The 24938-nt window shown below is 38.2% G+C and overlaps 3 protein-coding genes across 5 annotated transcripts in view; 1 reads left to right on the top strand and 2 right to left on the bottom strand.

Annotated features, from left to right (window-relative positions):
• LOC107753041 (vesicle-fusing ATPase-like) overlaps nt 1-12649 on the bottom strand; it is a 20174-nt gene extending 7525 nt beyond the window's left edge. For 2 of the 3 annotated variants that reach the window (XM_016569149.1, XM_016569155.1), the window contains exons 1-7: nt 12534-12649; nt 6490-6507; nt 2742-2827; nt 1011-1110; nt 563-602; nt 302-468; nt 103-210 (exon numbers count right to left, since the gene is read on the bottom strand). In XM_016569149.1, coding sequence (XP_016424635.1) covers nt 103-210; nt 302-468; nt 563-602; nt 1011-1110; nt 2742-2827; nt 6490-6507; nt 12534-12545 — 531 coding nt within the window. In that variant the 5' untranslated portion in view covers nt 12546-12649. The remainder of the gene's footprint in view (nt 1-102; nt 211-301; nt 469-562; nt 603-1010; nt 1111-2741; nt 2828-6489; nt 6508-12533) is intronic. The other variant, XM_016569162.1, reaches the window with a different exon arrangement.
• Nucleotides 12650-13164: 515 nt separating this feature from the next.
• On the bottom strand, nt 13165-22571 carry LOC107753236 (26S proteasome non-ATPase regulatory subunit 11A-like). Its single transcript, XM_016569358.1, has 14 exons — nt 22467-22571; nt 19593-19659; nt 19412-19513; nt 19059-19255; nt 18265-18322; nt 17962-18156; nt 16896-17040; nt 16736-16796; nt 15545-15607; nt 15326-15451; nt 15207-15242; nt 14985-15036; nt 14026-14168; nt 13165-13925 (listed from the first exon to the last, which is right to left on the bottom strand). The coding sequence occupies exons 1-13, from the start codon at nt 22569-22571 to the stop codon at nt 14026-14028; spliced, it is 1350 nt and encodes a 449-aa protein (XP_016424844.1). The 3' UTR covers nt 13165-13925.
• On the top strand, nt 22423-24642 carry LOC107753032 (cyclin-dependent kinase 5 activator 1-like). Its single transcript, XM_016569140.1, is given in 3 exon segments — nt 22423-22738; nt 23431-23681; nt 23932-24642. Coding segments are annotated over 2 exon segments (924 nt in total). The 5' UTR covers nt 22423-22738; nt 23431-23467; the 3' UTR covers nt 24642.
• The last annotated feature ends 296 nt before the right edge of the window (nt 24643-24938 follow it).

Here is a 24938-nt window from a genome sequence, read left to right as displayed (position 1 = left end):
CAGCATTTTTTAGAGTGTATATATATATATATATATATATATATACACAGTATATATGACATTACAGTGCAAATGCAGAATATTTTGTTATCTTTTCAAAACCTTTTGCTTTTTGCCAGATTCTGGTTCGCCCTTCAGAATGCTGGAGTCCATCGCCTCAATGTCCTTGATGAATAGGCCAAAGAGCTTGTCACAGAAACTGAAGACCAGCTATGACAGGAAACGCACAAGACAAAAAAAATGAGCATGTATAATTAAACATCAGATACCATTTATTCAGTTTTTGTGATGTGATTCTGACCTGCTGCCCCACAGTGAAACCCTGATTGTTGAAATGCTGAATAAACTCAGCAGCCATTTTATCTGAGTCGTAGGCACTGGAGTCAGTGCTCTTCTTCTGCAGGAAGTCAATCTCAATGGTCATGGCACCAATGCACTGCTTGGATTTGTCAAAGTTGTAGTTGGCCACTGAAATGATGGGGAAAAAAATTCAGTTTTTTGAGTATTTGATCTTACAATTGTGTATTTGTTGCAAATGTTCATCCAAGAGCAATGTACACACCTTCTATTTCTTGTCCGATGGACAGGCCTGCCCATTTCCTCTTTAAGAAAAAGAAGAGAATGAATAAAACAGCAAAAAGTCTATAAAAATACAAGCACTGTCTGATTATCTGTACTTAAAGGGACAGTTCACCCAAAAATTAAAATTATGTAATCATTTATTCACTCTTGTGTCATTCCAAACCAGTTCTTTCTACTGTGGAACATAAAATAAGATATTTTGAGGAATGTTTTTGTCCATGCAATGGAAGTCAGTGGTAACCAAAACTGTTTGGTTATCAGCGTTCTTCAGAATAACTTCTTTTATGTTCCACAGAAGAAAGAACATGGTACAGGTGAACTAGCCATTTAAATCTGTTAGGTTAGCTGTTGCTTGGGATAAAATGTTAAGTGTTTGTCTTCTGTTGTGTTTGTGTCAAAAGTAAAAGATCTTGGCAGGAGTCCTGCACCTGTGGCAAACTGAAAGCGATGGTTCCAGGAAGCACCGAGTGGTGACACTTCACTGTGAACACAAACTTGTGGGCGGGTGTTGTCCTCACAGTCACATGCCTGGCGAGAGAGGCAGAAAATATTCAACTTCTAATGACACAAGGATAAAAAAATACAATGTTTAACAGAAACTATGGTGGTTTTATGCCCAGAAACATCATTTTAACTTGTAAAAGGGCAGTTTTTCCCCACATTACTCCCCACATTTACAACTGCATGAGATTAGCACATTGGATTATATGTGTGAATGACTGACAATGGCTCCTTTTTAGTAACCTTACATCACGCAACAATTCATTCAGTTTGAGCACAGGTTAATCATAATCATGGATAATATATTTATACATGTGATGACTTAATAGTTAGGGTCTAAGTGGAAGCTTTGACCACTATCTTTATTGATATTTCCACCAAAACAAAAACACACCAAAATTTATAAGAATTTAATTATTATTATAAATAATACCAATTGTTGTAATTCACTTTGGATAAATATGTCTGCATAAAAAAATTAAAAAATTTTCAATATCACACACTAACATGCCATATATCAATATGGCGACACAAATTAGCCCTCATGCTGTGATATTCTTGGACATGAGGCATCAGCAAGAGGCACTGCAGCAGACTCTGTCAGCCTGAGTTAATGTCTGGACTGATTCAGCATTCAGGACACACACACACTTGACGCCTAGGGAAAATCACCAGCTCTGCTGCTAGAGCATTAACTATATGGTTGAAACTTTCCCTACAGTGTTAGATGCACCCATATGATAAAACTGCAAAAAGATATTGTGTACTACACATTACATATGATTAATGAGTATCCACAACTTAAAATAAAATTGTAGGGGGTCCATGACAGGAACGTTTTTATTAAGGGGCAGTATTTGCCCCATAGTGGTGATTTTTAGGGGTATTTTTCTCTTACAAGTCATGTTTAGGCATATTGTTTTCTACTAAACCCAAAAGAATGTAACTTTCTATTAAATCCATGAGAATAGAATGTTATGACATATGAAATGTTACACTTTGGTCACTTTCATTTCTTAGCGCTTCTGGCAGTGGACAGGGGTCATCAAGGTCATTAAGACCGTCAGCCCCATACACAACAAACTGGGATGCACTGTGTGTTCTGACACTTTTCTATCATGGCCAGCAAGTCTTTGAATGGTTTGAGCTACAATAGTTTTTATTGGACTAGACAGGCTAGCCTTTGCTCTCCACGTGGATCAGAAAGCCTTGGGCGCCCATGACCCTGATGCCGGTTCACCGGTCGTCCTTCCTTGCACCATTTTGGTAGGTACTGCAAACAGGGAACACCCCACAAGACATGCCGTTTTTGAGATGGACTGATCCAGTCGTCTAGCCATCACAATTTGGCCTTTGTCAAAGTCACTCAGACCTTTTCACTTGCCCATTTTCCCCTGTATCAAACATATGAAATTCAAGAACTGACTGTTCACTTGCTGCCTAATACTGTTTTATCCCACCCCTTGACTGGTGCCATTGTAACAACATAATCAATGTTATTCACTTCACCTGAATAGCATTATAACATTATTTATAGTATATATAATACGTTCCTATCTACAATAAAGCTAAACTGCAAAGTATCTACTGGCCGTTGTATCATTTGATTGATTTCCGTGTGCAAATGTGATGAATCTGTGGTGCAGGTAAATACTCACTGTCCAGACTGCAGGTCTTTCTCACTCACAACTGCACAGTTCGTCAGTGACAGCTCATCTGTCGGGCATCGAGCCGCTTGCATCGTCTGCACAGAGACAGATAATAATAAAGAGAGAGAGTAAGATGGTGAGAAGCAGAAGAGAAGTTTGCCTTACATGAGAACAAGACATCTGGCCATTGATGCTGAAGCTTAAAGGTGATGATGTGTGTAATTTTTTTTTCTTCTATTCAGTTAATATCAAAGAGAAGTACAAATAAGCATCATCAGTTAATTTCCCTCAGGCTCTGTAGCACTTTTGGTAAATAGGTATATTTATTTGAGCAGCAAAAACAGAACAACATTGGCTCAACCAATGGCATGGATTGGGGGGCGGGACTATCATATTGACTGGCCAATGGCAGTTAGGGGGAGTCTTCAGGGAAACTTGTTTGAGAACCACCTTTGTTGTTTCAATTGGTGGCGCTAGTGACACAGAAATTACACACTTCAGCGGTGGCGTAACATTTCTGTCACACGCTTGAGGTATTTGGCCAATCACAACGCACTGGATAGCTGACCAATCAGAGCACACCTCGCTTTTCAGAACGATGAGCTTTGTAAAAATCAACGCGTTTCAGAAAGGCGGGGCATAGAGGAGAAACAATAATGTACATTATGAGGAAAATAATGTGTTTTTTGAACCTTAAACCGCATAAACACATTGCATTACCCCAAATACACAAAATAATGTTCTTTTTAGCAACATCATATGACCCCTTTAATATTTGCATCTTGTTATATTAGCTCACTGTCATTGCTTATGTGAAAAGATCTTTTTCCTCATGAAAAATGTAACCACACCATATGATGGCAATAGCATTTTCAGATTTTTAAAAATAGGAAATCCCATGGTGCAAAGCAGCAAAATGGAAAGCTGTTTCTACTGTGCAAGCTGAAAACTTGTCCAACATTCGAAGCATTGCGATTCTTTTAAAGACCTCATCTAATCATCCCTTCCAGAATCACATGCATCATGTTTTATTGCAATAGAGATTCTACAAACCCCAAACCAATAATACTAGGGGTTAGACATAAACAGTGTTGGATAACAACAAAGGAGGCAATAAACAAAAAGGCAAGGGAACAGTAGCAAAAAATATAATCATAAATCTGTCTACAAGAGAGCACCAGTCACCTAATGCGTTAAACATGGGTAACTGAGAAACATAAAAGACAAATAAATATTTTAAGCAAAGACTGACAGTGAAGGTTCATGGGTGTTCTAGCTTTATTTGCTCCTTTGGTTGCAACCAGCCAAAGAACCATAAATAAAACAGACTACAAAAGAAGGAAAGAAGAAAAAGGAGAGCGAATGAAAAGCAGGGCTGCACGCTGTTCCCATCTGGGTATATGAAAAGAACAGAGTGCTGCAGAAAGAAAGATAATGAATGACTCAACAAGAAAACAAAGCTTCAGTGAAAACAATTAGAGATTAAGAGAACAAAAACTACATAGCTCAGATTTATAAAAACTTTTTAAATAGATTTTTTGCATTTCCAGGTAGTTAAAGCCACATGAACTTAAAATCAATGATTTCCCTGCATTTATTAATCAAAGTTACTGCTAATTTCTAGTAACATTAGTTAACACTGTTAACTAGTTAACATTATGAGATACATAAAGAGAAATAATTACTCCTAAATGTTTCACAATTCTTGGAACATTTTTTGAGAAATGTCAGAGGTTTAGCATCCTAAAGATTTAGTATTGTAAAGTATTGTAGTATTATCCTGAAAATTGTGACAATAAAGATTAAACATCAGTCCATTGCAATGATTTTGTTGTTAATGAAAACATGGCAATGCTTTTTCTGTACATAATGAAGAACACTTGCCTATAGAACAGCACAAACTTAATACAAATAAACACTGAAAATGTAAGTTAACCTAAACTGAGAATTCTGGAAAGTTAATAACACTCTCAGAAAAAATTAGCAAATCTTTATACTCCTATAAGATTCATAGTACTACTCAAAAATGAAACTACCCCTTGATTTACTCATCCTCAAGCCATCCTAGGTGCATATTGTTTTCCTCTTTCAGACGAATACAATCGGAGTTATTAAAAAATGTCCTGGCTCTTCCAAGCTTTATAATGGTAGTGAATGGGGGTCAAGATTTTGAAGCCCAAAAAAATGCATCCATCCATCATAAAGTACACGTTGCGCATTCGTCACTTCTCAACGAAGCTTACACTACACCTACTTCCTTCGTCATCCGCTGGAACACCACTCTCTTGTAAATGTGCTTACGACAGTTAGCGGAAGCCAGAGATTACGGTTTCTAAAGTTTTAAATGGATATTTTTCTTACACAAACGCATCAATTCACTTCAGAAGGCCTTTACTAACCCCCCGGAGCTGGATGCACTTCATTTTGCTTCAAAATCTCGACCAAGAAGAGCCAGGACATTTTTTAATATAACTCCGATTGTATTTTCATTTTTTCAAAATTTTCATTTTTGGGTGAACTATCCCTTTAAGGGTACATATTAGATGTGCTTACGACAGTTAGCGGAAGCCAGAGATTACGGTTTCTAAAGTTTTAAATGGATATTTTTCTTACACAAACGCATCAATTCACTTCAGAAGGCCTTTATTAACCCCCCGGAGCTGGATGCACTTCATTTTGTTTCAAAATCTCGACCAAGAAGAGCCAGGACATTTTTTAATATAACTCCGATTGTATTTTCATTTTTTCAAAATTTTCATTTTTGGGTGAACTATCCCTTTAAGGGTACATATTAGGTACTTATGTATACTTACATTATATATACTTTTTAGAGATATTGTTTAGAGGAGTGATGAGCTGTAAATTCAGCATGAAAGCTGTGAATGTCTTTTCTTCCTTATTGTGATGTATATCTGAGTGAAATGGCTTCTCGAATGAGAAAAATTTACGGGACTTGACATGGTCCACCTGAAATTCATTTAATCGTTGGATCTTTGCTACTTTTGAATTGCAAATGGTGACTGACAGATTGCTGGAGGGGAGGGATTATTGTCCCGCCCTCATGCCAGTGCACACGTTATCAGAGAAGAGTGATTTTAATGAAAGATTACGAGGACAGATGAATTAAAAAACAAAGTAATGATGTTCACAGATAAATAATTTTTTAATAAACACCAATATTCCACTGAAAAAAATTAAAAGGCAAGATTTTGGATTTATTCCAGTGTGAGGCCAGGAAGCAGAACTAGAGGACAGTAAATGGCTCTTTGAGGGTTTGTATCTGATTCAAAGCCTGGGTGTGGATGTTAACTCAACAGGCTGACATAATCCGGTTAACGAAGAGCAGTCCAGCAATTAGACCTACTTTAGTTGCAGGTCAGAAAAGCAATAATCCATGGCTTCCTGCCAGCACGCACAATAAACTCACCACAGGCCCGCACACCATTCAGTCGTTATAGCTGGCCCTTTTGTACTCAACCTCAAATCAACATTTATTTGTCCTGAGAGTGAGAACACAGGCAGATGATCTTGAGTTGGATAGTTTGTGTTTATGGCATTGTGACGCAGTTTGGGCATTGTAACGCTGTAGTGCTCCCTCGAGTGGTTGCTACCAAGAAGTGTCATGGAAACAGGGGTTACAGCCTGTCAGCTCTCAGGACACTAAGGGTGATGCAGAAAGCTAGTGTAAGTGAAGCATACAGCTCAATCTGGCAAGCGAGACAAGCAGAGGCAGAGGGTATTCGGAAAGCATACATACCTTGAAAAATATTACAACCTTGGGGGCCAATGAATGCACGCAAGCAAGAGGGAGGGCAGAAGGACATAAGACAAACAGTTGGGACAGCCAGCACCACACTGAGCCGAAGACATCATGTGGTTGAGGAATAATAGATTGTGCAGCGTGAGGCAGCATGCAGAGCAGAATCAGGATTAACTGCAAGTGTGGTTGAAGGAGCAGCAAAGGCAAATCACAGGCAAACCAAACCCTGATATGGTAGGGGAATGTGTATGTACAGTACGTTTGTCAGTCATATGAAATATGAAAAGTTGCATTAATAGGGTTTAATGCACATGCTGAAAAATATATCATATGTGAACACAAGTCATCATGTCAGTAGAGAGATTTAAGCAACAACAACAAAATCTTTAGTGAAAACAGAAATCTAAGACTAAAGATTTTATCGACCAAAATCAATTTTCCTAATGAAAAAAAAATGCCCTAAAAATTACATAAATATAAAAATATAATATAGTAGTATGTATATATAGTATGTATATATACTAGATAGTAGTATGTATATATATATATATATATATATATAAAAGCCAAGATGGAAAAGCCGTGTGTGACAAAGTTAGGACACCCTATGATTCAGTTGCCTGTAGATCCACTTTTAGTAGCAATAACTTGAAGTAATAATTTTCTGTATTACTTTATCAGTCCCTCACATCGTTCTGGAGGCATTTTGGCCCACTCTTCTTTACAATGCTGATCGGGTTTATTGAGGTTTGTGGGCATTTGTTATGCACAGCTCTCGCCACAGCATTTCAGTCAGGATGAGGTCTGGACTTTGACTGGACTGCTGCAACCCCTTGATTCTTTTCTTTTCAGACGTTCTGTTGTAGATTTGCTGGTGTGCTTGGGATCATTGTTGTGGGCATTTGTTATGCACAGCTCTCGCCACAGCATTTCAGTCAGGATGAGGTCTGGACTTTGACTGGGCTATTGAAACACCTTGATTTTCTTTTCAGCCCTTCTGCTGTGGATTTGCTGCTGTGCTTGGGATCAGTGTCCTGTTGCATGATCCAATACTGGCCCAACTTTAGCTGTCGGACGGATGGCCTCAAATTTGACTCTAGAATACTTTGGTATACAGAGGAGTTCATGGTCGATTCAATGACTGTGAGGTGCCCAGTTCCTGTGGCTACAAGACAAGCCCAAAATCATCAGCCCTCTACCAGCATGTGTGACTTTTGAGGTGTTTGTGCTGATATGCTCTTTAGGTTTTCACCAAACATGGCACTGTGTATTTTGGCCAAACATCTCCACTTTGGTCTCGTCTGTTCAAAGGACATTGTTCTAGAAGTCTTATGGTTTGATCAGATGCAACTGTGCAAACCTAAACCGTGCTGCCATGTTTCTTTAGAGAGAAGAGGCTATCTTCTGACAAGCCTTCCAAATATGCCATACTTGTCCCATATTTTTATTTTCATTAATTTGATCATTTAAGATGTTAACTGAGGCCTGTTCTGTAGTGAGTGAAGTTCTTAGGTTGTCTGACATTATTCTGAGCTTTACACGGTCTGTTCTTGGGGTGAATTTCCTGGGACGTCCACTTTTGGGAGGATTGGTGTCTGTTTTGAATGTCTTCCACTGTAAACTTCCTAACGGTACAATGATGGACTTCAAATAGTTTGGAAATGGCCATATTACTCTTCTCAGATTGATGGCAGCAACAATTGCTTGATCATTGCTGATGTCTTTCCTCTTTGGCATTGTGTTAACAAACACCTGAAGGCTCCAGACCAGCAAACTGCCAAAACTTCTGCTTTTATAGAGCTGCTCACACTTGCTGATGATCAGTTAATCAAAGGCATTTGATTAGCAGTGCCTGACCGTTACTTACCCTCTTAATTCCTATGTTAACAGTAAGGGTGTCCTAACTTTGTCACACATGGCTTTTCCATCTTGGCTTTGCTTTTGTTCATCTGAGGTTTTATTTTCCAATTTTTTAAGACCTACCAAGGACTCGATTATGTCCTGATACAGAAACCCATGGAATTCAATAGGGTGTCCTAACCTTTTCACATGACTGTATATATATATATATATAGTTCAAATGTTTGGGGTCAGTAAGATTTTGTAAAAAATTGTACAGTTTTATTCAGCAAGGATGCATTCATTTAGTCAAAATTGACAGTAAAGACAATTATAATGTTACAAAAGATTTCAATTTAAAATAAATGCTGTTCTTTTTAACTTTCTATTAGGATTGGTGTCGGTAACTATAATAATAACCATATAATTTAATTATCATTCTAATTCTGTGAGAATAGGACAGTCCACACCACAACTATTAACGACAACAACAGAGCGATTTTTTTTCCAGCTGATGCACGATAAAAGCACTGACAGCCAGTCAGAATCCACATGACTTTAAAGAGCTTGAGCATTTAAAGCAGACGACAAAACAGCAGCACACGCTTATGATAAACAGAACGATACCGCGTGTTAGTATAATGATCACTGATATAATTATCATTATAGTTATTATTATAGTTTAATGGGCTTTAATGGGCTTTGGGGAAGTCGTGGCCTAATGGTTAGAGAGTCGGACTCGTAACCCAAAGGTTGTGGGTTCGAGTCTCGTACCGGCAGGGATTGTAGGTGGGGGGAGTGAATGTACAGCGCTCTCTCCCACCTTCAATACCACGACTGAGGTGCCCTTGAGCAAGGCACCGAACCCCCAATTGCTCCCCGGGCGCCGCAGCAAAAATGGCTGCCCACTGCTCCGGGTGTGTGTTCACAGTGTGTGTGTGTGGGCACTTAGGATGGGATAAATGCAGAGCACTAATTCCTAGTATGGGTCACCATACTTGGCCACATGTCACGTCACTTTCACTTTTAACTGAAAATCATTCTGAGAAAAACTACAGTCAAAGCAGTTTAAAGAAAAATAAGAAAGAAAATGTAAAAAGGTGAATAAAAAAATGAACATTAAATGAGCCTGATGTAAATTATATATCACTGTTAGAACATGACATGACATGACTTGACCTGAAACACATTTCAAGCTTTTCCAAATTATCACTTGCTTTTAATTACCCCAGAGGGAGATCTTAGTTGAAATCATTTCCGGGACAGAGAGAAAACTTTAAATCACTTCTGATCAGTTTTTTTTTTTTTGGCATGCATTTAGTTGCTTGATGTGAAATAATTGCATGAAGAAGATTGCTGCTTGTGAGTTAATTGAAGCAAGAAACCATTAATGTCCGCAAATACTGGTTTTAATGGGTAAAATGAAATTAATGTCAAAATGTTGCTTTAAATGTATAGATGATAATAAACCTCATATGATGTTAATTAGCTGCGTGGCATTCATAACAATACAAAAAATAGCTTTCATGCAGGGCTTTGATTAGAGCCACAAGTGATGGGCCGGATTTCTCAACAATATAAATTATTCATTCAAATTTAATAGAGCTTGGCAGTTATTCTAGTGCCCATGCCACTTTTTGATGCTCACAGAAGCCTTTTCACTAATATAAAAAAAGATTTATCTGGTAGCCATTTCAGATTAAATAAAGCGATGTATATTAGTGCTACAGAAGCAAGAAGCATTTATTTAAAGCAGAGGAAATGGAATTTAAAGGGGAAATTCTCTTAAGAGACAACCAGTACTCATGGGAGACACTCACAAAGGAAAATGTCATATTCTTCCTTCAGTTCATCCTAACAGATATTGAGCAGAACTCACATACATCTAGAGAGCATTATGACAGACACAACCAGACTGTGTAGCATTCATACTCTCTCTGAGAAGCCAGTGAAAGTATTAAGTAATTTAACACTGAGCTGAACTCTGTGGGTGAAGGATGCCCACACAGAGTTCGTCTGCCTTGGTCTAGTTTGATCAGCGCAGCTTACAAGAAATATCTCATCATAATCAAAAGAATGAAGAAATTGTTCTGCTGACAATGGCATCTCAGCAAATACAACCTGAATAACAGATTTTCCAATGTTCACTCTCTCCACTCTCATCTTGATTTACTCTTCTTCAGTAGAATCGCTCCAGAGAACATGATGGGCATTGGGCACTGACACTGTGTGACTCATAAATGCTCATCTTTTCTTACAGTTGGTCGTGGGTGTGTGACAGGCATTTATAAATTTCTGAACAGCTTTCACCTGCTCTTTCACTGGCATGTTCTGTCCTACCTTAAGCATACTAAAGCCATTAAATACAGTGACAGCTATTAGTAAACTGTGACTATATAATATATATATATATACACATATATACATACAAATACATAGAACAATTATGATACAGGCAGATTGCATAAAAGATATATAATTTAATGGATCAAGGTGTTTATTTTTATTACATTTTGATTGTGCCTAATTGTCCCATTACATCCCACAATAATACCTGTGGTTTATTAGTCAAGTCAAGTAACCTTTATTTATATAGCGCATTATACAATACAGATTGTGTCAAAGCAGCTTTACAGTGTTAAACTGGAATGCAAGAGCAGAATGGAAAACAGTCAGTTTATCAGTTAAAATCAGTTCATTGTTGATTCAGTGTTGTCATCGTCCAGCTCAGTTCAGTTCTCTTCCAATAGTGTCTGTGCAGTCAAGTCAGCAATGTTGCCAGAAATTGTGTCCCCAACTAAGCAAGCCAAAAGCGACAGTGGCAAGGAGCCAAAACTCCATCGGTAACAGAAATTGAGAAAAAAAAAACTTGGGAGAAACCAGGCTCAGTCAGGGGGGCCAGTTCTCCTCTGGCCAGACAAAACCAGCATGGTTTGGTTTAATTCCAGATTGAGCAGAGGTCCCTATAGTATATTAATGTCCCTATAGTATTTGGCTTCATTGTCACCTTAATTAAAATCCCCCACTATATTGCAGTGCATTTAGAGAGTATGAACTACATGATCTTGCACACACACACACACACACACACATACATACATATACATATATATATATATATATATAAATCATGAAATTATCATTAAAATAAATTATAAAAATAAACATAAATAAATAAATAGATAGGTGGAAAATTTAACAAGGGCTTAAATGGAACACTGAAATCTCAGTTTATCCACAAATAAAACTAAAGACAATGATGCCATTTTGAAAGCATTATTCTCAATAACAAGCACCCGTTCAGACCTACAGCGCTCCATCCTGCAGCACGGAGAGGGGGTGCTGTAGTTTTGCGCACAAACTACATTCATATTGGGGAAGCAATGTGTTTCTGTAGAGATTTTGAAGCAAATGCATGATTTTAGACGCGAAATCACAGGCTTGCTCATTCATCGCGAGCTTTCAAAGCAGAAACAGTGTGGTGTGATGAGCTTATGTGAGCATTACGCGAGCCATGTCAAGGTTAAATCCGCTGAACGAGCACAGTCCTGTCATTTCACTCTTCATGACAGCGTTTTGCAGCACAAAATACGGTACATGGCTACTGAAAATATAGGTTATTATAAACGATATTAAATGATTAATATGAAACAACCGCCTGCTCGCTCACGTTGTACCTTATCGATGGGCTAAAGCAAATGGACAACCTCCTCGGTTCTATTTTAAGCATTTGCCTGTTTACCGATGGGCTGAGACTAGAAACAACCAATCACCACTATTTCACGATGCACCCAAATGCTGGAAAATGAATGTTCTCGTGCCACCACCGAGATTCGAGCACTCATGAGGGTGTATTATTATTATTGTTCAAAGCTTCCCGCGTATCCTTGTGCGGTAGCCATATATTAGCATGCTATGAATTGTAATGTAACCCAAAAACCAGCAATATCGCTGCAGATCTGCATTGGTGGTCACAGTTGACCGTATCGCCACCTGCTACTGTCTGTAGGCTGGCGATATTGTGGAAAGATGCCAGTAGCTGGCATCAAACTGGAAAGGTTTTTTTTTTTTTTTAAATGAGACGCTAAAGCTCTTCTCCAGAGCGATAATTGTGAAATATTATATTACATTTAAACTCAGTGCTGATTCTTAATATCGTATAAGGTTATTCGTTGAATAATTCAAATGGAAGCATATCTTACCCGGGTCGCCATGTTTGCGTTAGGTGATTCCGCTCGGAAGAGGTCTACGCAGCAGTACTAGAGCAGCACCACAGCAGCGGACAGCGACACAGGCAAGAGCTGCGCATGCGCGCTTCGCCCTAGAGACGGGAATTTTGACTTATTTTGTGAATCGATTCTTTCGAACAGTTCGTTTCAGAGAACAGTTTCAAAAAACGAGTCAGTTGTTCACGTAGTTAATGATGTCATGGATTGGCATAGTGCTCTAGAACGTTCTAATAAGATCACATTTAGAACATATGTTATTACAATTTCACGGTCATAATTGACTTGGCTCACAAAATAAAGAATCTAAAATATTTTGTTATTACTAAAATAAAACGTAGAATCTAAATTATTAATATAAAATACTTGAATTCTTTTGCATCACAAAACTGAAGACTTTATTATCATTATTGGGCCCTATCAATCAAAACTTGTTTACTCCAATTGTTAATGGGTATTACAGACCTCCACGACCAAGATGCTCTATCAAACAGGGCGTTCTACACGTTTCAGATGAATCGACAAGCAAATATCTTATATGCAGTCTACAAAAAAATCAGGTGATCTCGGAATCCTAGGATCTTGTACAGAAGCACTCAGAGTCTTGTTCTCTTGGTGACTTTATTATGTTTTTTTAGCGTTATAAAAAAAGGGCAACAGCATGACAGGCCAGACAGAGGCGCTTGGCAACGTTATGTACAAAGAGGAAGGAGGAGGAAGGGCAGGAATGCACGGGCCAGGGAATGACAACAGCTCATGACCCCTTCCTGATGACAGCATCTTATCAGAATTTTTCCGCCCAACATAAAAAGTCCAAGTATGCTGTCTGCACGAGAGGTAGGCCTGAAGTGAGGCCAGGGGCTTCCTTAGGGGACCAGAGTTGGGGCTAAAACCATTCGATCGGTGATGCAGGGAATCTTGTCGACAGCTCGATACAATGGCCCCTGGATTGGCAAGGGAACTAAATCATTCTCATATCAGCTTTGCTCTATGAGAGATCTATGTATATACATTTCAAATAGTTATAATGCAAGTGAGTTTTTATTTTTTGTGAAGATTCCCTGATGGCCCATTAGGCACAACCAAGATACAAAGAAATGCATTACCAGCAAAAAAAAAAAAAAAATATATATATATAATTAAGTGGACAAAAAAAAAAAATTGTGATCCCATAGTAGAAGTAGTTTGTCCTTTGAGGAAGGTGGTAAAAAATGTCCAAGAGAAAGCCAGAGAGGACAACAGCAGGAGTCAGTCCATTTTTGGGGTGTTAGACCTTTTTTGACTTGATGTCTATATCACATCCCCCTCCCCTTCCCTCAGAGTCCCCCACACTGGCCATGCTCTCAGCTGCAGGGTCCAATGCTCAACCTGCACAAAAGAGATCAGCCAAGACAAGTCATTTTTCAACGTGACGCCATGTTACTCTGAGACGTATCAATATTATGCACAAAGCACAACATGCACTTGCCTATGTCAGTTTTTTGGCTTTGTTGTAGAGCGAGTCCACTACTTTGCTCATGTTCTGAATTGTTTCAAGGGCGGCTTCATAAGTTTTGTCTACTGGAGGTTCGTCAAATACAATCAGGACACCTTCCCCTTGGTCAAGGATTCCTAAAGGCGTTGAGAAAGCAACATTATAACTCAAAGTGAAAACATTTAGAGGGACCACAAATACTTCATTTTATAACATATTACATGCATGTTTGACTAGGGCTGGGTAAAAATATAGATCATAACATACAGCGCATCCAGTAAAGTCCAATTCCTGAAATGAATGGCTCTTTTGAGCCAGTTCTTGTAATGAATAGTTTGACAAATTTCAGATAGTTTGAATCAGTGTGAAGCACTGCTCTGTACACTGTAAAACCTAAGTCAAATTTATTAAATTAGTTATTTCACTCAAATATTACTGAAAGTTCATCGCACCTGCAAATATTTATGTGAACTCTGTAACTGATTACATTAAGCAGAATGCAAACTGAATGAGTTACAGCAGATTTTTATCTCGCAGCACACTTCGCTTTGGACTGTATAAGAATATATGTTAAAATTAAATGTTACTGCAAGGGTTTTGAGTTCATTTTATTTTTCTTAATATGTTAAAGTTTTCAATTCAGTAAAGTTTCAGCGCTACCAGGTATTTAAGCAGAGTTTATAGTTTACTTTTGAAATGAAAGTACTCATAAATATAACTTTTTTAAACTTAAATGGTTAGAGGCAATCAGTCTCCTCAAATAAAATCAAATAAAAATCAATTACAGTGTATAATTTACAGCATTAGAAGAGAGAATTTCTTTAATTTGTAACTAAATTATACCCAAATAAATAAATCAAATCAAAATCGGAATCGAATATGTAAATCTGTATTGATACCCAGTCCTATGTTTGACAGCACACTTCAAGTAAAAGACAAGGATGAGGGCATACCATGGAATTTCTGGTCTAAAATCATCTGTGACAGTTTCCTTTCAACATCCCCCTGAAGAGAAAAGGGAAGAGAAAGGAAGATAATTGCTTGAAACAAAACTGCACACATTACTGACACACATGGCAATAAAAGGAACAGTGAGAATTTGCTTGCCATATAAAGCAACAGGTAGAAGATACTGTTGATGTTTTAATTGCAAATTTGAAGGGACGAGTCCTTACCATGGAGAGTTTTATTAGCTCAGAAATGTGTTCAATCTGTCGGCATAAGAGAACAATGTTAGTACACAACAATGTTTTAAGCACACATCACCTCGCACTGAGGTAAACCATGTCATTACCTGCACTCTGGAGAAGGGCTCGATGACCCTTATTAGGTTTTGTTCCAGCAGATTGTCATAGAGTTTGGCCAGGTGGGTGCTGATGATAGGATCCTCCCGTAGCTCAGCTTTGTATTCTGTTAAAGCCTAAGTGCACATCAGAGAGAAGGACATAAAATGTTACCACGTTTTCAGTCCACCTGCTGTTTTTTACATTTAAAGTCAGGGCATCTGACACACCTTCTCAAAGTCTGCAAGTGACCTGTTCTTGCTGGCTTGGGCTACACATTTAAGTGCATCTGTCTACAGAAAGAGAAAGACAGGACAAGTTGATCCACATAATGTGTCAACAGACACAACAGAAAAACGTCACCTTGTCAAGCAGCACACAGGGTCAGGTGCTGTGGCTGAGTGCATATTAGAAGGCAATACAGGGTCATATAAAAGTGAAAATGGTTGGATACTATGAAATGTGTGCTGCAGTCTGGGATGGTATTTTAATGTCAGTCTAAGTACCAGGTAAGTATCAGGCTCCTCCAGAAACATTTTCCACCCCAGGCTGTAATTTAATTCACAACTTCAAATTACACTACTATTTAATAGTTTAGGGTCACTAAGATTTTTGAAAGATGTTTTTGAAAGAAGTCTCTTATGCTCAAATCTATTTGATCAAAAATAGTAAAACAGTAATATTGTGAAATATTATTACAATTGAACAATAACTATTTTCTATTTTAATATATTTTAAAATGTAATTTATTCCTGTGATGCAAAGCTGAATTTTCAGCAGTCATTACTCCAGTCTTCAGTGTCACATGATCCATCAGAAATCACTCTAATATGCTGATTTGCTGCTCAAAAAACATTTCTTATTATTATCAATGTTGAAAACAGTTGTGCTGCTTAATATATTTGTGGAAACTGTGAATCATTTTTTTCCCAGGATTCTTTGATGAATAGAAAGCAGAATTTATTTAAAATTCTGAATTTATTTGAAAAAATTTTTGTGACATTATAAATGTCTTTACTGTCACTTTTGATCAATTTAATGCCCCCTTGCTGAATAGAAGTATTCATTTCTTTAAAAAAATAAATATATAAAAAAGTATTACCCCCCAAATTTCAAACATAAGTGTAAATGGGGGTTACGATAAGACCATCAAGTTCACTTAAATACTACAATGAAATATGCAAAGCTTAAATATGGGAAGGTTCAACTTAACATTTAAATTGAGGTACATGCAAAAACGTGCCTGATTTGTTAGTGGTAAATTACCATATCTGATTTTGACCTCAAACTATTATGAAAAAAAACACAATAACATATAACATCATAATGTGATCTTAGCTGCTGACTGTTTTCTTGCAGAGGTCATGGAAAAACTACACCATGAGATTGAATGAACAAGACCCTTGGGCTCAGACATCTACCTGTCTGCCAGCATATCTGAGGGCAAGCTTTCCACTGATCAGGGCCTGCACATCCTCTGGCCTGTAAAAACAAATACATACAGGTTTAACATGCTCAAAGTGTTTAATGAAGAGAGGAAAAAAGAAAACGTGAGAGACACTAGAAAAACCCAGGACTCACGAGTTGAGCATGATCTTGCAGAGGAGCATGTACTTGAGTGCAGTGATGGCACGGGGACTGTCAATAGAGTCGTAGCCTTCAAAAGCCTCATAAAAGTATGAATACGCTGTCTTCCAGTCCTTCTCCTCAGCAGCGTGAATAATGCCTGCAAGGGGGAAAAAAAAAGAGAATGTGATGTTCTCAGTACAATGACTATAGGTACGTCCAATACGAGCTCCAAAATTCCTATGTTGACAAATCGGGTAAATCACTATAGTACGCACAATCGGTTTTCCCTCCATTTAATTAGCTCAAGTAATGCACATAACTATTATTTAAGCCTTTGCAGGAAGATGGCTCAGTACCATTAATGCAGGATGAAGTATGGCTGCTAATACTGTAATGGTGTGTGTCCACTGGTGTGGACTGTGGAGCAGAGCAAATATTTTCAATTCTTTCTAATGGGAGTTGATCTTGAAGCTTGCACAGTGAATTGTTGGATTGACAGTGGACTGGAGAAACAACTTAAGAGTGGCCGAGGGCATCAAAAAGGTTGGGAAACGCTTCAATTTATGCAAATACCAAGTTAAATGCTGGTTGGCAGGTTGAGAGGCAACTATTTCAGTGTGAAACTGACACTGTAACTTTTCTTCGGGCATTTGCAACCTTCCAACTGTAATTGCATATATGTGATGATTAATTTGGTCGTGTTAAAAGAGACACCGATTAAACACACTTGCTACTGACACACACCAAAGTGGAGGTGATGTAGCATTATAAGCAGCACTGAGCAGAACCGTAGTGAACCACCGTAGTGGACATTAACAGTTACTGTAGTAAGCAGTAAGCATTTGAGACTGTGTGCATGTGTGTTGCGTTAATACCTTTTCTATCAATGCATGTGAATGTCTCACTGTGGGCTGTTCTGAACTTGTTACAATACAAATAAATAGGTTCTGAATGGCTGCAATTGTATCATGTTGAACAACAATTTTGCTTTCAGTGTGGAGGGACAAATTAGGTGTCATGCCTGGTTAGGACTTGATGTGATACTGAGGGTCTTTGTGGAAGGACTGTAGAAACGTACCTGACTGCATGTCTAGAGCAGCCTGCAGCTTTGGGGGACAGTAGATGGCGTTTGCTGTGGTCCTGGCAGAGGTGAGAGCCGCTCTGGCCTTGGGCAAGTTGCTTAGTGCATGATATGTCTTGCTTTCCAGCAACTGGAGCTCCACCAGCAGAGCTTTATCATCCATCTTCTTCAGCTCTTGCAGGAGCTGAGAGCCTGATTGACGAGGAAGAAGAGGACAGTGGTTACAGAATGCAATTACATCGCTCAAGCTTAAGAATATGAATGTGTCAACAACAAGGGATGGTCTTGTCAAGGACTCACCAAGATGTAGAGCCTCTTGATAACGTTTGGTGTCAAAGTATAAAGAGACCAGACGGGCCTAAAGGATTGAAGCAACAGTGATAAGAAATCAGATTTTTTTTTTGGCATATTGAACTTAAATCCATTTTTTTAGTAGCACTGACAGCAAAACAATAAATAGAATCCAATGTTTGCAAACACACTCCAAACAGCATTGATATGTGGTTTGAAATCTAATTAAAATCTGATTTAGACTGAGCCTTAGTCTGAATGGTCAGACTAGATTTCAAGTAGTTTGCAGCATGTACACTACAGTTCAAAAGTTTGGGGTCAAGATTTCAATTTTAAACAAAAACTTTTCTTCTGAAAGTTTTGTTCATCAAAGAATCCCGTTTTAAATGTTTCTTGAGCAGCAAATCAGTATATTAGAATGATTCCTGAAGGATCATGTGACACTGAAGACTGGAGTAATGATGCTGAAAATTCAGCTTTGACATCAGGAATAAATTACATTTTAAAATAGAAAACATTTACTTAAAATAAAAGCATAAGAGACTTCTTTAAAAAAAACAAAAAAAAAACCTTGAACATCACAAAAATGCACAATATTGTCTGAATTTATGTTTGAATACACTCATATTCTCTCAATCCTTCCTCATACAGTGAACTAGCAACAGTCTCGTCAAGATCACATCAACAGTCAAATACTAGTCACTTTACCTTGCTACAAATATCAGTAACACATTGTCCCAGCTCAACATAAAACAAAAAGTTACTCTACTTATAGCTAATTCACAAAAACTAGTTGTGCTCACCTCCAGGGCCTGTCGGAGAAAGGTCCTCTTCTCTGATTTGGCCCATTCAATGCACTCCAAACATAACTCCACCTCCTGACCAGTAGCTGCCTCCATGTCCAAGAACATATCGAGCAGAGAGCGCACCAACCGTGCTGCCTTTGCTTTGCTGATGGAGTTCAGGAATGGTCGGACATACTTCAGCAAACCTCCCAATTCTGCAAAATCCCAATACATGCGCAATAGTTACTAACCTTGAGAAAAATGACAGCTGACAGAGTAGTGGCCTTCAAAAACATCAGATACATTAATATAGATACATTAATATATGTGTATACTGATTGGGCCATAACCCACTAGATGAAGATGTTTACCAGCAGCTTGTCCAGTCTTGGCCAGCAGTCCACCCAGCTCCAAGATACTCTGTTCTTTGACATGCACAGCCTCTTCGTCATTGTCTTGGATGTCTCGCTTGACTGTGAATGTATACAAAGTAGATAATTGTATTATTAAATTTAATTATATAGTTAACTTAAGACTTTCTGGTGACAATACAGGCAAGTTCATCTTGGGCATCATGATCCTCAACTACATTACTAGCTAGACTGGTGGGCTTCAAAAGCTGTTGATAACAGCAGGGGAACATGGACTTAATCAAACAGAGTAGTCAAATTTTTGTTTAATTTATAAAAATCTAGATTCCCTAAAGTTGCTCCAAGCTAAAATTAATTAAATTTTTTAAAGCAGATCAAAAAGGAATGCCTTGAAAGTCTCTAAATTACTTGATGCAAGTTTAATTTAACTTCGATTATAACTTGCTTTGCTTATTGAATTTAGCTTTTTGAAATATTTATTTTGTCTGTATGTATGCTGCTCGGATTTAATGTGTATAAAAAATATTGCCTACTTGTTATATGAAGAGATTTTAAAAAAAAGTTTAAAAACTTGAAACATTATATTCTGCCGCAGATAAACAAAAAATGGCGTTGCATGCGATCAAATTATCCGTGACAAGTTAACACGTATCAAACTTAATGCCAAACAAAACTTGCTGACAAAAAAAATAACACTGAGGCAAACACACATGCTAAAATAACAACAACTTACTGACACATAGTAAGAAATGGTTATAAAAAACTGAAACAGAAGTGAAACAAGTAGTAGGAAAGAGGAGAAATAAAAAGCGATACTTATACTACTTAGATACTTTAACATTCTACCTGTTGTATGTGATTTCATACAGTAGGCTGTATGACTCACTCTAGGAGGCTGTGCTTGGTTTTACGTTTAGCTAAAAGCGATCAGAAATACAGTATTTCTTTTTACAATCTCGACACATTTTTAAATACTTAAAATTACTCTTCACACAACGGCAATCTATGTTGGCTAAACTGTGGGTCATTTTCAATTGCTTTGGCAGTGGCACAAAATACATTTAGTGAAGACATCTTTCAATTTATATATTCTTTTCTCACTCAGACGCAGCCACCACGAAAATTCCTCAAACTAGCACACGTACATCACGGAAACATCTATTTGATGTCTGCAATACAATTTTTAGAGTGTTTGCTCATCTGCAATACGTCTATAGAACGTTTCCTATTAGATGACAAATAGACATTTAAAAATGTCTTTAAGATGTTTATGATTTAGAATGTATGCAAAACTGACATCTTAAAGACATCTATCAGATGTTTGTAGCAGATGCTTTCCAGATGAAGAGATCTTTAACAGACATACGAACGTACGTGTGCTATCTGGGTTTTGAAATCTAAAAATTTAAATACAATCAAAACAATTAGATGTAACTGAGGTGTTAGTTTTTAATCAACTTATAAAAATAATTTTGTACTGTAATGTAAACATGGACCATGTAACATTGCTGTGAATTCTAAACAGAGCTGTCATTCTTGATTTGTAAAGACATTTTACAAAAGAAAATAATTAAAAATTATACCTGTTGTTAGTGTTTTTAAGTAATTGTTTTATGAGTGACAAAGTGCTCTTTAGAGTGACAAACTTTGCTAGTGTTATGGTTGAATGACTTGATTTGAGACATGCACAGTATGAAGTATTTTGGTAGTATTAGTGCATTTTGGATGTGAAATTTACTGCTGTGCCAAGCAAAAAGTTAAGGTAAGGAGAAGTGTGTGAAGACAGCTTTGAAAAATGTAACAACTAAGTATTGAAAAATGTATCCTAGCGATTGTAAAAAAAAAACTGTAATAGCACATCCATGATTTTGACGTTTAATGCAAACTGTCTTGAATGCTGTAAATGACTGAATTTGGAAGAATTTACTGGCATCATGCCATAATCTATCACTATGTAACCCGATAGATAGATAGATAGATAGATAGATAGATGATAGATAGATAGATAGATATTTGTTCATTATTATATATTATTCAAGATAGATTTGTCAGTATCTGAATGCCTATTTATCTGTCTGTCTTCTCATTTTAGCCAGCGCCTAAATTTAATCTGAAGTGCTGTTTCATCAATGACTTAAGGATGGGATAAGCTTAAAAATATTAACATAAAAGGGTGTAAAACTACGGAGCCCGGGAAGTCACCTGTAGGAGAAAAAAAAACAATCCGTGGCGACGGTTTTGCAATCCGTCCCCTCAGTTTATAAACCGTACTCACGAATTCTTAAAGGGGTCATATGATGCCGGTTTATAAACTGAGGGGACGGATTGCAAAACCGTCGCCACGGATTGTTTTTTTTTCTCCTACAGGTGACTTCCCGGGCTCCGTATTAAACACTCAGATGGGTCACCATTAAAAAAAAAAACTATTGCTTACTATTACAAAGTCAGAGCAGGATGATTGGATAAGCATAAGAGACTGAGAGAGTGTGTGGGTGTGTGAGAGAGAGAGATCAGAGGGGGATGGGGTTGCCCATTCATGTCACTGCGCCACTGAGGTCTACAAAGCCTCATCGACATTACTGCACATCAGGATTTAAGTTAATCTGTATCGAGCCTTGTGTGTGAGACTTTCCACACTCTCTGGGTTTTGATTGAGTAAAAACAGGGCGTCTAAAGTCAAACGTCTACCTTTCATGTTCAAGCTCAGGAGATGCTATAACAGATGCTGGTGCTGTGGAGAGCGATTTCAGACAGCGTACACATGACGGACAGCATGGACAGATAACTAGAGGGAGCTCAGCCAAGTTCCCACCCATCTGAGATTCATGAGAGAGCACCAATGCCCCCCCCCTCGAAAAATAGCGGTCAATGAACGCAATTAATCTACTTCACTTAAGGATTAGTCTTTAGACCTTTATTTTTAAGCATTTCCAGTTACATTCAAGCATAGCTTGTTATTCATACGCCTGCGCAGTCCAATAAGTAGATCACAGAGACCGGCAGATGTTAAACAGAGTCGAGATTGATTGTGATGAAGGAGAAACAACAGAATTGCCATGTATCGAGGGTTTATGTGGGAAGACGTGTCGTGCATCTGGGAAGCAACCTTAGCAACCGAAGAATCCTGAACAGCCTGCAGAGTTGCTTTACGTAGAATCATTATTTCATCGCCGACGTCCCATTTTCAGCACCTTGGACAACGACGAGCACGCTTCATAGTGCGACAGGCTGAGGGAAAAAAGGGGGTAATCGACGAATATTTCTATATTTACCAGATCTTCTTCTTCTATATCTACATTTATCACCGTGAGTGAGACGTATTGATTAGTAAGTAACCAACATTTATGTGTATAACCTATATATGCTGGTTTTGAATCAAATTATCTTCATTTCAAAAACGCTTTTAAAGGGTTCGATCTTAAATAGTTCGCAAAATGTGAAAAACTCAATTGTACCGTCCAAACGAGCCCGTCGTTATAAAGATGCTATCTTGATTTACAACAGCTCGTTTTGACTTAAGCGTGATGTTCTCATTTCCTCGCGTTGACCCACTAAACATTTTGAAGAGCTCGATCAATTCTGAGTTCATAAACGTGCTTAAGCTTAAATTTAATCATTTTTCAGTCAGCTAACAATTTCCAATTCGCACTTAGAGGATTTTTTCTTACAAATAGATATTAATTGGGAATGAATGTGTTTACATTCTCGCCTTCCATTTTGAAGCTAAAATGGATGCTTTCGCATATTCTGCTTAATCTCATGGTGAATAGCAAACCAGCGGTTCAGTTCAGTAAAAAAAAAAAAGAAATCTATCTGTATGTTTTAAAATATAATTGTAAGATTTTTACATTTGGTTTTCTATACATACTTTTCAATATATATACAATTCTTATATGTTTTGCACTTGTGTGTATGTTCTGTTTAAGTGGTGATGGAGGTTTCATCAAAATCATTGCTTATTTAGATCTGGAAACAGTATTGTGTCTCTAAACATTCATATTTCTTTCTTTCATGGGCAGATTCCGTATCTAAAGACCCTGTAATAATCAAGGCAACATGGGAACTGTACTCTCAGTGTCCCCGAGCTACCGAAAGGCAGGCCTGTTTGATGAAAAACCACCACCTCTGGCACATTATACAGCTGTGCAGAACAGTAAAAACGCCAAGGACAAGAGCCTGAAACGGCAGTCATTCATCAATGTCCTGCCATGGAAGCGCATTGTGGCAGCTTCGGCCAAGAGAAAAGGTTCTAAGAAGCTGGCCTCTGTGAGTAGCAAAATGCTCCAGCTTAACTCTGACCCACACTACTTCACACAGGTTTTTGCTGACCTGAAAAACGAAAGTCAAAAGGAGGAGGAGAGCCGGCTGCTTATAGGCCTGGATCGATAAGTAAGGGTCCTGTTGAAAAAAAGAAAAAAAAAATGTGCATAAAAAGTTTGTGCAAAGAAAAAAAAAACATTTTTTTTTTTTTTTTACAAAAACAAAACAAAAACTTTAGTGTCATTATTAGTATTAAAAAGTTTCAGATAGTTTTGAAGCTTATTTGTAGCAATGAATGCAAAACCTGAAGAAGTCCCAGTCCTGTGCCAACCTCTCCGGCTTCACCCAGGAGCCGGCCGTGAGCTCCATTCCCACATCGAAAACCACCACCAATGTGGCCTCCACTGCGAAGAGGACCTCCATCACCGGATCGGTGGGCCAAGCGACCAACGCGGGCACACCCAAAAGAGTAATCGTGCAGGCTTCCACCAGCGAGCTCCTGAGGAGCCTAGGCGAGTTCCTGTGCCGACGCTGCTACCGATTGAAGCGCCTCTCCCCAGCCGACCCTGTTCTGTGGCTGCGCAGCGTGGACCGCTCCCTTCTGCTGCAGGGCTGGCAGGACCAGGGCTTCATCACCCCGGCTAACGTGGTCTTCCTCTACATGCTCTGCCGTGAGGTCATTTCGGCCGAGGTGTCCAGTGAGCGCGAGCTACAGGCCGAGCTGCTCACTTGCCTCTACCTCTCCTACTCCTACATGGGAAACGAGATTTCATACCCGCTCAAGCCCTTCCTGGTGGAGACGGATAAGGATGCCTTCTGGAATCGCAGTTTGGCGATCATCAACCGCATGAGTAGCAAAATGCTCCAGCTTAACTCTGACCCACACTACTTCACACAGGTTTTTGCTGACCTGAAAAACGAAAGTCAAAAGGAGGAGGAGAGCCGGCTGCTTATAGGCCTGGATCGATAAGTAAGGCGCCTGTGCATAAACAGAAAAAAAAAATGTGCATAAAAAGTTTGTGCACAGAAAAAAAAAACATTATTTTTTTTTTTTTACAAAAACAAAACAAAAACTTTAGTGTCATTATTAGTATTAAAAAGTTTCAGATAGTTTTGAAGCTTATTTGTAGCAATGAATGCAACTAGATTGGCCATTCCAAGGAATAGTTCACCTACAAATAAAATTTTTTACATTTTTACTAATCTTTAGGCCATCCAAGATGAGATTGAGTTTGTTTCTTCATCACAATAGATTCTGAGAAATTGA

This window comes from Sinocyclocheilus rhinocerous, unplaced genomic scaffold (assembly GCF_001515625.1).
Source record: "Sinocyclocheilus rhinocerous isolate Xijiao unplaced genomic scaffold, SAMN03320098_v1.1 scaffold191, whole genome shotgun sequence".
NCBI lineage: Eukaryota > Metazoa > Chordata > Actinopteri > Cypriniformes > Cyprinidae > Sinocyclocheilus > Sinocyclocheilus rhinocerous.
The sequence above is the reverse complement of the archived record's forward strand: the minus strand, read 5'-3'. Positions and strand labels throughout refer to the sequence as shown.